Here is a 14,880-nt window from a genome sequence, read left to right as displayed (position 1 = left end):
GCTGAATCATAAAGCAATAAAATATGTTCAGCATATTTTCAGTATCAAATTAATTGCAATATTCAGAATATGGCAGTTGACATATATCTAACTTTCAATTAATTAATATATTGGGTTACAATAAGTATGAATCATGCCTCCACCTTGCCAGATGCTGGTGACAATGAACAATAGGGCGTACTGCACTTTATATGCCTCTTGTGGAACAACAAACATCAATTTCCATACATTTAAGCAATGGCAAAAGTAAAAAAGGTCAATATCTTTGTTTGACCTTTGCAGCTGAAAGGGCAATGGGTTTACAATAATCATATATATTTTTCACATCTAACATTCTGAGGTAAAAGAGAATCTCAATTTAAGTTTTGCAAATAGCTGACTCTTTCCTTACTTTGCCAATAGAGGAGAATTTTCTGTTTCAAGATTCAGTGAGCAAGTAGGCTAATGGGCATAAAGAATTCTGACATCATTAGTTTTTAGAGAAAGAACAACTCAACAAACTGGAAAACGAACTGCAATGGCCCGAAAGTTGGGCTATGGAAATTCAATGCCACAGAGGTGCACACGAAATGGCCAGGCAGAAACCAGTGCAATAATAATAATAATAAATCTGTCCATTTACACTCCCTACAACAAATTTAATATCTGGAAGAATGGGTCCAATGTTTGAACATGTAATTACCACCCTGTCCTTTTTAATTATGTCTTCCTATTTTTAAATGGTATAAAGAGATTTCTTATATGTTTCCAGCTAGTGTTAGCTCTTTAAAAGACATTATGCTCACATAGATAAGACAACCTATAATTTGTTTATGTGTATTAATGTAAAACTGCTTGCACAGGTGAAATACAAATTTGATAAGGCAATAACACTGTAGAGAAAGGGGCGAGGAACATGGTTCCACAAATGCTACGAAATTCATTCAGTACTGAGTGTCCACTGCAGAACTGGCACAAGCCAAGCCCAGGGGATGCACGAATAAGCAAAGATTCCCAGCCTCTGAGAAGTTCAAAGTGTAATGGGCACAGAAACGCCCTGCACACTAAGGGCAGATGAGCTCAGTATTATGCGAGAAGTGACTGAAGGAGGAGGCACAACATGCAAATGCCCTTGCAAAGTCTGACTGACCAGGTACACCTAGGCCAGTCCTTCACAGACCTTTGGCCTGTCTGACAGGACACTGGCAAGGCACCACCTAATTTCTTTATTAAAATATGTTCTCTTTGATTTTTTTTTAAGAGAGTGAGGAAGGGAAAGGAAGAGAGAAATAGAAACATAGATGAGAGAGAAACAGCAATTGGCTGCCTTCTGCATGCCCCCTACTGGGACTGAGCCCACACCCAGGCATGTGCCCTAACCGGGAAATAACCGGACACCCCTTGGTGCATGGGACAATGCTCAGCCACTGAGCCACAGTGGCCAGGGCAACACTGCCTCCTTTCTGATGCTGCTCTTAAAGTCCCCTCTCTCTCCCCATCTTGGAGACAAAGGCTCTCGGTGCTGTCCTGTGTGTGCCCATTCTTAGCCCAACTTTCCCACTAAAATCTCTCGAACTCCATCTGTGTCTTAGAGTGAGCACTAATGGGCTGAGGCACCTGACTCAGCCTGCATCTTCATGGTCTTTCTGGCGAACACACTGCTTCATTCATCACTGTTGCTCCAGCTCCCTCACATGGGAGGCAGTACAGGGAGGTGGCCCGGGGTGTGGGCTCTGAAGCAAGATTTGGGTTCAAACCCTAGCTCCATCATCGTTAGTTGTGAGCCCAAGGGTACATGATTCAATTCCTGTACCTGAGCTTCCACTCATCTGTACAATGGGGCCTCCCCAAACAGGATTAAGTTGACTATACCTGAGAATCCCAGTAAACGATTTAGCATATGCAGCACTCATATTGTAAGCTAATCCAAACAGTCAGCAAATGCCTTCTTTTTTTCCCATATCCCTCTGCCCCTGCCCTTCCCCTGATGCACTTCTCCTCGCCCTTCAGAGGTGGGCCCCATGTCACTTCCTAGAGGAGCCCTCGCTGGCCTTCAGGCATCCCATACTGCTCTTCCCTGATACTCATCTCAGCTGCAACCTTACATGGGTTTATGCCACTCACTCTCCCGGGACCATGAGCTCCATGACAACTAAGACAGCTCTGCTCTGTTCACTGAGGTCTCTGCAGGCCTAGAATAACACTGGGCATGCACTAAGATGGTGTTCAACGACGAAATGAACAAACAAACTGTGTGGCACCACAGAATGGTTCTGTGGAAATGCCTCGAGGCCCCTGCTTAGGGAGGCAGTCCCAAGTGGGTGGTTTCGGCCTCTTTCCGCTCCCAGCAGCTCAGCTTTTAAATGTGTACCTCTAGGTTATTCCTCTGCCCCCAGAGCTCCACTGGAAGAAACTTAAAAATTAGTTTAAAAACTACTTGTTTTCAATATTCCTTCCAAGGACTTGCATCTTTTACCTCAGGAATCTATGGTATGAGCAGATACTTCTATACTGTCTGTTACTGAAGAAGCAACTCAAATCACACATCTCCCCTATTGATAGTGAGTAGTTACTTCACCCTGATATATATGAAAGAAACCATTTTAAATGCTGCAACTTTTCTAATACATTTTCTAGAGGTAGTTAAGAGGTGCTGACCTTTGGTGGAATTGAGCCCTAGAAGAAAAATGTCTAATATTTTGGCATCCGTTCCAAGATTAATTTCTATTGATTAGTGACATCGGGTATGTCATGTTCACCTCACCCACACCTTTCAAATTACTGGGCTTCACACTTGCTAAGCACTGACAGAGATGCAGGACTCTAAGCAGCTCAATTCATGCTGTGCCACGGCCGATAAGGATCATCGCTTGAGCAGGTATACTTCGAAGTAAGGTTTCTTTGATAAGTAAGGTGTTCAAGAAGGAGGATTTTTTTTGGGGGGGTGGGGGAGTGATTTAGAAATATTTTTCAGGAAAACATTCTTAATATTAAAACTAAACAGTAAACAACACTCAAACAAGGATTGCTTTGATACTTCTTATTCCTTAACACATATGTTCACAGAAGGCCCCCTCCAGAAAAAAAAAATTATGTAACCTAATGAAGAAATAGCCTCGGCAATTTAGCCAAATGCAACCCATCACCTGGTAGATGTTGAGGGGACATATCACAGAAATAGTGGCCGCGTGCAGATTCTCAGACATTCAGGGCAGGACCCTTCCACTGCATTTCAGAATGCATGTGTGCAACACAGATGATGAAACTTTTATTCTCAGCCTCTGCTCTGTGTACAGCAACTTTGTGGCTTTTTTTAAACATTCCAACATAAACTGTGAAAGTAATTGCTTCTGCAAGTGTCCAGAAGGAGATTATCTGAAGGTGCTTTTCTGAGCAAGGCTGAAAACACCTTGGTATTTCAGGGAAGCAGCAATTTCCTCTATTTTTGTATTAAAGCATGGTTTTGGGTAGATATGTCCATAATTCTTTAAAATAAAAAAGGTTCTAGCTGTAAAATTCATGAATAGTAAGACAGCAATTCTGTCACCTGCAAAGAGAAATTTCTGGCCAAGCAGAAAGGCACTCTTCTTAACAAAAGAAAGCCTGTCACCACACAGAGTAAGGTCAGAGACACTGACATGGCTCCTGATTTCAGACTTCCTATTCAACACAGAGCCCCAAGCACCCCCACTACCATGGGCCCAGTGGTGCTGAGGCACCCCACCCAGGCAGGAGGTTAAATTTCAGGTGTATTAATCTATCTCTGATGGATTTATAGAGAAATGTTTGAGTATTGGTCATACCCTCTTATATGTGCTTTTAAAATGCTCTTTCATATTAATTCTCTCCTTTGATCCACTCAACTACCACTTTTAGAAGTAGAGAAATGGTCTCCATCTCCCAGTCTAAATGGCTGAGCCCCATCAGGCAGCGAGTTTGTGGTTCGGCTTAAAGTCAGCTCTCCTTCAAATGGTGCCGCAACTAAACCACAGCTCCGTGAGTGTATCATTACCAAACAGTGTTTTAAAGGGGAAGAGTTTTGAATTTGCGAGGAAAATCTAAGCCATATCTCTAAGCTGTAACAGCTGTGTGACCTTGGACATGTCACCTATCCTGCAACTCAATCACCTCAACAAGGAAATGCGAACCACAATCATTTGCAGGGAAATTGGGCCAATAAACATAAATCTGCTTTATAACATGGAAAGTGCTAGATGAATATGTTGTTATCATTATCACTATCACAGGGAGCATATTAATAAAACAGGCATTATTTGGTGCTATTGCTAAGAAATGTTTTTTAAAAACAATGTCCTTTTCAAAGTTACAGAATAAAAACAGGGAAAGTATGTGAATGAAAACCTACCACTACTTGAGATTTCTTTAAAGCCTCATTTTTCTAAAGGCAAGTAAAAGAAAAAAGTGTCATCAGAGTGGCTACATCTAGAATAACTCAGGACTCTTCCCTGTGTTTTTTTTTTTTTTTAGTTTAGTTTATAATTTCCTTAAATACTTGTTATTTTATTATTTATTGCCTCATAGTTATTTTATAATCTGATTTTCTGCCTATCAAAATCACTGGCAGTCAAAATCTGAAGGAAAAATGGTATCATCTAAAATTATTTTAAAAGGAAAAATAAATCAAAGAAGAAATGTATAACAAAACATGAGGGAAAACCATGTAAATAATAGAAGAAACTCATGTCTTGTTAATAAATAAAGTCTACAACAAAAATGATACTCGATGTACCCCCACAAGGCAGTGGTAACTATGGCAACAAGAAGAGATGCAATGTACTCAGAGTCAGTTAATCCAATACCCAATGAATATACTAGATATATTGCATGTATATTTTCATATGATACTGAATTATATTATGCCCCTTATTGATGTAAAATTACTGTAATAGCTACTCCTTTAATTTATGAAGAGATGAAAATTTCTGGATCTCCCAACTTATACAATAAATAAACATAACTTTTAAACACACAACCCGTGAACCAGGGTCAGCAGCAACTCTCATTTTCTACCTCCCAGTAATGATTTTTAAGTCCAAATAATTTTAGTTCAGAAATCTAAAAGGACAACTGTACAATGATATAGCAAAGAATAATTTACATATATTTAAGACATCAAATCCTAACTATTTAGACATAAAGTGTTTGATATTACTATTTAAAAGCCTCTCTCTGCAATAATGGAATGTCAAAATAGCAGTGCCTTCTGGGTAGAGAAACCCAGGCAATCTTTGGCTACAGGCCTTTTAAGAAAGCAAAATCCACTGCCTCACTCACTGTTGTAGGCATCAACCATTCCAATCCTTTGAACCTGCACTCCTACCCAACGCTTTTGCTGGATCCTTTAGAACAGTGGTTCTCAACCTTGGCTGCACATTAGAATCACCTGGGGATCTTTTTTAAATCCTGATTTCTGGGCCTCATCCTCCGGAAATTCTGTTTCTTTGTTACTAATGTTGTGGCCCCACCCATCACAAAGAAACAGGATTTCCGGAGGATGAGGCTGCTTTAGAACAAGCCCTGAGCTCTCCTGCATTGACTACACCCTTATGGGGTATACATCCCAAGTTCAAAACACTTTTCTCATAAAATAGGCATGTTCTCTCCAAGGAGACTGAGTATCAGGGCAGTTTTTTGTGTTTTTCCAAGTCCTCAGTACCTATCATCAAGGCAAAAAGGTGCCTCACACCACTGACCTGTGGAGAGAAGCAGGCTCCCTCCCTCTGGTCCTGGATACATTCTAAAGGTAGAGGTTCTCTGCTATAGTCAGAGACATTTCCCTTTAGCACTGAAGTTAGAGACATGGATGAGAGGCCTGGCAACACCTGGGAGAAATGTATAAAGGAGAGGAATGCTTTACTTTGGGGTGCTCTCCACCCTCTTACACCCACACAGTTCTTACAAGTTCATAGAAGTAAGAAAGGAAATGTCTGCATCCCTCAGATCTGACCCTGGGAAGAAGCTTAAGTTACCAGAATTTCCTAGGACATTCCCTGGGATGATGAACCTAGAATCTAAGAATCGAGGCTTCCTATTTTGGTCCTGGGGAGTGAATACTGTGCAGTGCTGGAACCCAAAGCTGCAATTATATTCCTGAACAAAGATGCTTCTCTGCTGGAATCTGGGTTGTCCACTCTCCCACAGCTCTGAACAGTGAGCAGGCTGAGGACCCGCAGCTGCGCTGGTGTCTGGTCACCATCCCGTGACAACGCTGAAGGGACCGGCAATGGGTGTGGACTGCAGTGATTGTTTGGGTAAAGCTGCATTCTAAGACAGCCAGAGACAGGCTCACTGTGGGCAGGAGGATGTGTCAGAGGCAGATTCCAGGTCGAGAGGGTTATTTTTGGAATACTCTGAGGAAGCGGATAGTATGGCTGCCCACACCACACCAGGGCTTGGTGCTGCTGGATATAGTTTTCAGAGCTGTCAGTCCCTCAAGCCTCATAACTAAAAATAAGTATCTACTCATTAAAGCAGATTTATTTTTATTCAGACTTTTGTATTTTTGCATTATTACTTTTCTCGACAAGTGAATTTTCAAAATATTTTGTCTACAACGCTTATAATTCTGCAAAGTCCATAAACTATAATCTATGCCTTGATTCCAAGAAAACTGGCTTTCTCACTTCCATGTTCTCTGGTACTTGGAACAGTGGTTCCAAGTGGTTCTTTTGCAGAAAAAGAGTGTATGTTAAAAGAAGATCAAAGAGAATTTTTGGGAAGAAAATATAGAAGAGATTAAACACGAGGCTGAAGACAACACTCACGATACCCTAAAAAGGCCATGGGAGGCAGCCAGACACCCGCCTCATCCCAAGAACTCTCCTCGTGCCCAGAGCCTGTGTGCTCTGTGAGGCAGCTCCCAGCAGGCCTGGGGGTGTAGGTGTTTCAGAGCATCTGGCAGGGAAACACACTAGTCATTGAAACCTCAAATCTCCCCAATTTATAACTCGACACTCCTAATTGCAGCTGGTCTCTAACTTGATATACAGTTCCCTGTTCCTTTTTTCATTTAACGAGAAATGTTTGTTATATTCCATTCTACCTAAAAAACTCTTACTATTAATATTTTAACTGATACCTAAAGAAAATAGCCGAGTGCCTGCACGACGGTATTGTTTGAATAGATGCCATCTCTATCGTTAATAAGAACCGGCACGTCACTTGGTTGTCTTACAGCAGTACAGATGTTAGCATAGCTGTTGACATTATTCTAGACTACAACTGAGGATATTCATTATGAACTCTCATTATGTCATCAGTCTCCTCTTGCTTAATTGTCAGAATATCCTCCTTGAGTTAATTGTGGGCATCAAGTTCCTGCCCTTAAACTCACCTTTTAGCTCAATGCAAATAATTTCCTTCATCTTCCCAAGAACTCCAGTTTATCCCTGTCCCTCTACATGGCCCACATTACCATACCAAATACTGCTGAGTCACTACAGAGATGCTTTAAAAAATTACTGTTTTATTTTTTAGGGCAGTTTTAGGTTTATAGAAGAATTGAGCAGATAGTGTGAAGGGTTCCCACATACCCCCTCACTCTACTCCCCAACCTCCCCAACAGTTTCCCTTACTAATATCTTGCATTACTGTGATTCATTTGTCACAAATTATAAACCAATATTGACACATTATTATGATGAATGAAAGTCTACAGTTGACATTAGGATTTGGTCTCTGTTATATTCTAGGAGTTCTGACAAATGTATAATGCCTGCAGCTGTCAGGGCTTCAGTTTCCCCTAGTGTACTCTTACTTTCCCCTGTTGTGTTGGGGTTTCTTAAAGAAAGCCCTTAGAAACTCCTTCTTAAATAGAGTCTTGTCTCTCTTTCAATATGCTATGATCATATTGGAGCCCTACTGATGTGGAGGTCAAGGTATTTGTGAGGGGAGTGTTTTAGAGTTTTATGATTAAAACCAGTTTGTTTTTTAATGGGCCTGAGTCTCGGGGCTGTGACCTTCAGAAGAGTTTCTTGGCCTTTTTTCCCTTCCTTCCCTAGTGTAAGACATATGGCTAGAGGGAACTAGAACTGTCTGCCATTCCCCTAGGATGCCTGCCCCTGGAAAGCAGTTTACCTTGAGGGCAGGACCTCAGTTCTCCGATGTATCCAAGAAGAGTTGTTGCTCAGTTTGTTCAGCATTTTTCCTGTTGTGAGGATGGGAGTGATGACTTACAAACTCTTTCCATGTCAGAATCATGACCAACAATCTGCTTTTAACTGTGATAATTCTCATGAACAAACAATGTCTGGAAGAAGCCTGCACAGAGTCAATAATGAACTCTCAGAAAGAAAAGCTACCCAAAGCAATCTATGGACTCAGTGCAATCCCTATGAAATAACAAGGACATATTTCACAAATACTAGAAAAAATACTCCAAAAATTTATATGGAACCAAGAAAGATCCCAAATAGCCACAGCAATCTTGAGAAAGAAGTATAAAGTAGGAGGGATAACAATACCGGAAATGCAATAATGAGAATAAGCAAACCATGATTAGGATGGATCATACATAATGTTAGCAAAAGAAATAAGACACAAAAGGGTACATACTGTATGGTTTCATTTATCAAATGTTCGGAACAAGGACAAAGTAAAAACTGATAGTGACGGAAATCAGGAGAATGAGTTTCCTGGCAGGAGCGGGAAAGTGCATGGCATGAGGTGGGACTCCAGTTAGCTTCTATTTCATGACCCAAGTGGTGATTAAATGGGTGTGACCTCTTGTGTACTTGACTACAATTTTCACTTAAAAGAAATTAGCGCTGTATATACACCAACTTAGAGAGGTAATCATAATGTGCTATAGTGAGTAGAAAAATAAAATGAACTCTAGATCTTTAATATAATATAATTGTATATTGGTAGAAAAAATAAACAGGTAAACTATTATATCCAAAATAAATCTGTAATTGCATTTTTGCTTTATGAAATTTTTGGAATTTTAAGGGAGTTAGCAATTAGTACATTTGAGTCCAAAAATAACCAGAAGTAATAAAGAAACAGTTTTCTAGTTAAACATTCCACACTTCCAAATGTGTCCCCTGGAGTGGCACAGTATGGTACCCTTGACAGCATACTGTCTGTGGTACCAAGTAGCTGAGTCTTAGCTGCTCTAGTTCTGGAGTTCTCTCAGGGACAAAAAGTGAACAAGTCCTCTACATGCAATGTCAATGCACTTTCATTAGCCTCACTCAACCTATGTTCAAAGGAAATTCTGTGCAGGTCCCTGTGGAACACTCATCAAGCAAAGGTAAAAACCCCAAAGGCCAGTGCACAGATACCCAACTCAATCCCAGAGAAGGGTCGTGTGGTATAGTCACCCATGTCAACCATTTGTTCACGCACTATTTACTTAACAAAAGGCACAAAGGATAACTACCATTTGCCATGTCTTAGGCGTGACACTCAATAAGCTTGTCTGCAAACCTCTAGTTAGACACACTCCAACTTACTTGTGCTAATTTCACTACTAAACAGCTTTTTAGATAATCATTTTTCTCAACCAATTTATATTATAAACTAGAGGCCCGGTGCACAAATTCATGCACAGGTGGGGTACCTCAGCCTGGCTGGCAATCCGAGCTGAATGGGTTGGCCAGTGGCGGGAGGGGCCGTGTGAGGTTGGCTGGCTGCGGGAGCACACTGACAACCAGGGGGCAGCTCCTGCATTGAGCGTCTGCCCCCTGGTGATCTGTGCTGAGTCATAGTGACTGGTTGACCAGTTGTTCGGTCGCTTAGGTTTTTGTATATACAGATTAATTAAAACTTTCTGTCACCTAGTTTCACTTTTTTAGATTAGTTTTTCTTATAGATTAATTACAGCTTTCTGTCACCTAGTTTAACATGAATATGTTATGAGAAAAAAAATGTTGAATCTCACAAAGTATATTTTTAAAATACTTAAAAATAAAGGGTAGTGTATAAAAACATTTTTATTATATCGGAATAAAACTATTTAGACAATAAAGATGTTTCCAAGTAAAAATTGAAAACATACCCAATATATGAAAAACATAAACTACCTATGTTTTTCATGTGTACACAATCTCTAAAAATCAGTTATACTATTTTCCCTCATGGGAAAAATAGATAACAAATTTTAGCCCATTTTCCTTAAAACAACAATAACAACAACAAAAATATATTCAAATCAATGGCTAGATCAAAAAACAAAAACATACAAAACAAAGGCAAAGATTTAGAAATTATGCTCAGATTTATAGAATTAAAAAATAAAAAGAAAATATTAAATAATAATTTAATATCACAACAGTAACAGATTCTCATTATTTTGTCCCATGCAGCTACGAACCAGAGAAAATGACCTTATAAAATAATGAGGATTAGTCCACTATAAGGAAGAACCAGTGTGTGTGACAAAAGGCTAGAATAGAAAGCTGGTGCTAAATAAGTTCTGTTCATTTTCATGGACTAGAATGGATCCCAGAAGGCATTTTCTCAACAAGAGAGGGTTATGGACCCCAGTAGCTAGCTGTGGGCTCTGCATCAGGCAGGGTTCATTCCTGCACCCCCTATGTCATTATTGCCCCAAATCTGTGATCATAGACCTTCACCATGAGGACATCAAAATGTTTAAAGAACACAGTGGATGCACGAATAAATAAACGCATATGGTTATAAATGATGCAGAAAAGAACAAGTGCATACTAAACATCTTTCCCATTATGCAAATGCATTTTGCTAGTGATCTTTTCTATTTTTACAAAGATGCTCCTCATTACTACTTTTACTATGTGAACTACAAAATTGTGTATCTGTTTTAACAGGAACATATACATAATTACTCTGTGGAGATGTTTTCAAAAGAGTCAAAATATAAATTAACACACTGACACTTTTTTAGGGCTCCATGTGCCATTCCAAAACATGTTTACAGAATAGATTAGAACATTTGTATGAGGCAGTTTCTGAAGTATCAATTATTTATTTTATTTTCTGTAAAGCGCTGTTCAGAACCAGTGATGTCACATAGAAATCCCTCTGGTTATGGAGAAATGTGTAGGTGCACAAGGAAACCAGAGTAACTTCACTGCCTTCCATTTTCTGAGAAGATTCCTCCCTCCTCTGTGGCTGAGTTCCCAACCACAAGCTGAGCTTGGGTCCTCCCTGAAATGAGCAGGTGAACTCTGCTCATAGAAGTCACTGCCCTTTTGTTCAATGACTGCCAAGCACATTGTGTTTCTCTAAGAAAAGTAGAACAGGTGATTGCATTGGAGATGAAGTGCAGCGTTACCAAATTGGGCTAATTGGTTGCATTTTTGGCCAAGTCAGAAGAAAACACACTTTTTCTAAAAGATAAACAGATCTCCTACCATGTTTTGGGAGATACAAACATAAGGAAGTAATATGGCTAAAGACATGATACCAATTAATTACATATGCTTCAGACTGACCAAGTGAAAAGTATTGCACTAAATTAATGCAAACACGGGATAATTAATTCCTTAGCTTGCTACAATAGAACCTCAAAATTATAGATGAGATTTCGCCTTAATTAGCAAGAAACATAATTAAATGAAAACATGTAGTTCTTTTTCCTATACTCAGATTTAAATAATCAAACTTTTTTCCCCAATAACATTCTTGCCTGTCTTACTAATGAGGTACATTTCCAGGTTCCACCAACTTATAACAGTACACTGAGCCACTTCTGGTTTCCCTCCATGCCCTCTGCAGATAGCAGAAAAATATTCTACCACTGAGACTTTTACTTCCAAAAGCTTAGATTTGTCCTATCATGAGTGAGTACCAAAGAAATCAGAGTCTAGTCCTTTCACTTTAAAAATGAGAAAATTAACATTCAGAGCAGTGAATAACAGAAATTATTATTCATACGGTTGGGACTAGACCACAAGTCTCTTGACTTCCAGGCAGTTCTCCCCACCATTCCCTAGCGGAATGTTAAAACCAACCAAACAAGCAAGACATCTTCACAACAAAAATTATACTCCGTGGTTTTGCTAGTGTTTTTACCTCTGAAGAGATTATCCAAGTCATTATCTTCTTTTCCTTTGATTTTCAAACACTTTGCCTGCTGTACATGTCTGTACAAAGAACAGAAATAAAACCTGGATTCATTATCCTGTGAGGTAGGAATAACTCATGATAGCAGCACACATTTAAATAGAAGCCACAGGGTAAGCAATAGAGAACTAGTAGGTATTTTCCTCCACAGAAAACTTTGTCAGAATATTTTTTCAATTTAATATTTGAAAAATACATTTTTGTTAAGGAACTCTAACTTTGACATGAAGACTTAAAGGTCCCCCCTCCTCCATTATTGCCAAATGTTTGTAAAACTCTCTGGAGAATAATCTATCCAGATTCTGAGAAGAAGCTGCTAGGGAGAGCAGGTGGGCAAATAATAATTGCTACTGATTATTCTAGCTCTTATTTTAATCAGAAGATTATATACATTGTGCCTGAATAAGTGTATAAAGTAATTTGCCCATATTGCTGAATGTCAGAGAATTAATTAACTTTTAAATGTTCCAGTATGCTGTAAGGACTAATTTTGTAACTCAAATGGAACTTTATAAAAATTTGAGGCTCAGAGTTTGCAATGAATGTGGTAGTTTCTACCAGGTAAAATGAAACTTTTCCAGTGTTGCTAATTACCTAATAATTAATTTTAGGTAGACATAACTTGAGGTAGTTGATCAATTCATCTGTAATATTTGTGATTTTAATGAAAATGATAATAACTTGCTTTGCAAATATATTTTGTAATTGCACTTGGATAGCAGCTCTCTCATTTTATCCTTAGGAATATGCCTTTGAAGTAGGCATGCAAACACTGTTTCAATTTCTGATTTAAATGAGGAATCTCATTCAGTTACTCAAACCTTACATACAAGATAAGTGAATTGTACAATAATTGAGGTAATTTTATTTATAGGTTCTATAAATGTGTATGTCATGGTAGAAATACATTCAACTTATAAGTGAGGTGTTTTGTTTTTAAACAGTTAAGGCTGTTTTTTTCCCCCCATAAAAACACACACCAAGAAACTGAGAAAGGATTTCTACTGAAATACTAAAATCCTATTTTGGACCTTGAAAGGAGGCCCTACATAGCTACTGTGGAGCACACTAACTCTAGGTAGTTAGCCACCTGTGGTGCTATGCAGAGACCAGTACCCTTAGTGTAGGAAAACGTAGCTGCATGGTTTAGCACCCGTGTCCTAAGCTTGTGACTCGGGTGCATATTTAAACTTTAAAGGTCTCAGCTTCCCAATCTGCAAAATGGGTACAGTACAATTTCACTAACTGCTCTGAACAATTAAGTGAAAAAAATATTAAAAAGTATACAAACTCTTATGCATCGTGGACATGCATAAAATGTGTGGAATATTTTCATTAATTCAATGTGTATAATTTCATTATTTTTCTCTATACATATCACCAGGATTTGTTTGTTTGCATTCTTATAGGGAAGAATATAAATTATAGAAAGAGGGGTTGAACGTAAGCAGCGAGCATCTGGCGGAGAGAGCTAGTCAACATGGAATGCTGAAGGCACAGCGTAGGTGCAGAGTAGTAAGATTCTCCTGGGAAGCTCAGATGCCTTACATAAATTTGATGGGGCTTTAAAAAAGAATGTAGAAATAAATCCACTAAATTTATCGAGTGGCTTTTTATAAACATAGCAGGTACTACAATTAATCGCAAATATGTTTTGTCATAGTTTCCTTTCAAAATTATTACATCACGAGGGAGATACACCAAGGCAAACCCTGTAGACAGTTCAGATTCGGTTACATTTCCTGAGGGAGAGAGGTACTTCCAAGGACTCTAGATGTCATTGAACCTCATTTCATTCTCACAAAAACTCCACCGGCAGGTTAGGATCCTTTTTATTAATAAAGAAACTGAGGCTCAGAGATATTAAACCACTTGCTCATCTGGTGGAGCCAGGACATAAATTCAAGCCTTCAAACTCCAAATCCAGTTTCCTTCAGGGCACACAACATCTTCCACTAGGGTGTACTGAGCATTTGCAGAAGGCTTTGAGATGTCACACGTGGCCCAAAAGAAAAGGAGAGAGAATAATAATAATGCCCCTGGCAGCTGGAGTGAGGATGCTACTTGGCACTGGGCCAGTCGGATTGTTCTGCAGAGGACTCAGCCGTGGCTGGTTCTGAACGAGTGGGAGTGTGGATGACTGATGGGCTTGCAAAGGTCTAGGGAATTAGACTGGAATAGAATGGGCATGAGCAAGATGGGAGGGAGAAGTGTTCTGGGACGGGAATAAGCTAATCAACTTACTTGGATGAAGCATCTGTGCTGTGCGAGGAAAGAAAAGATCAAAAGCGAGGCTGAAAGAATAAGCTGGAGCCAAGCTGTGGAGAGCCCTGCATGCTGTTCTCAAGTGTTTGCGCTCCATGCTGATGGCGGTGGGAAAGGTACTGAAGTGTCGCATCATAAAAGAGCCTATTGCATACTACCAGTTTTATGCTTTCAGATGATTAGGCTAGTAAGGTGCCAGAGATTCATATTTGTTTGTATTTTAGCTAAAAAGGTAATACCATTGCAATTTGCACATATTAGCATTTCACCAATAATTCTTGAAGCCTGGCTTGTACATTTTATATAGTTATCAGAGCTCCAAGCACTCTAAACAATCTTCAAAATCTTTACTAACAGTACTGCCATTGCTGCAGCAAGTCAAGCTACTTGTCTGTCCTGACTCATTCTCATAAAGGAGTGTATATGACTTAGAGCCGTGGTCGGCAAACTGCGGCTCACGAGCCACATGCAGCTCTTTGGCCCCTTGAGTGTGGCTCTTCCTAAGCCTTAGGAGTACCCTAATTAAGTTAATAACAATGTACCTACCTATATAGTTTAAGTTTAAAA

General features: G+C 39.4%; 1 protein-coding gene across 1 annotated transcript in view; it reads right to left on the bottom strand.

Annotated features, from left to right (window-relative positions):
- L3MBTL4 (l(3)mbt-like 4 (Drosophila)) overlaps nucleotides 1-14,880 on the bottom strand; it is a 303,733-nt gene that overhangs the window by 80,269 nt on the left and 208,584 nt on the right. Inside the window, exon 15 of the mRNA XM_006761933.2 lies at nucleotides 11,998-12,068. Coding sequence (XP_006761996.2) covers nucleotides 11,998-12,068 — 71 coding nt within the window. The remainder of the gene's footprint in view (nucleotides 1-11,997; nucleotides 12,069-14,880) is intronic.

This window comes from Myotis davidii, unplaced genomic scaffold (assembly GCF_000327345.1).
Source record: "Myotis davidii unplaced genomic scaffold, ASM32734v1 scaffold96, whole genome shotgun sequence".
NCBI lineage: Eukaryota > Metazoa > Chordata > Mammalia > Chiroptera > Vespertilionidae > Myotis > Myotis davidii.
The sequence above is the reverse complement of the archived record's forward strand: the minus strand, read 5'-3'. Positions and strand labels throughout refer to the sequence as shown.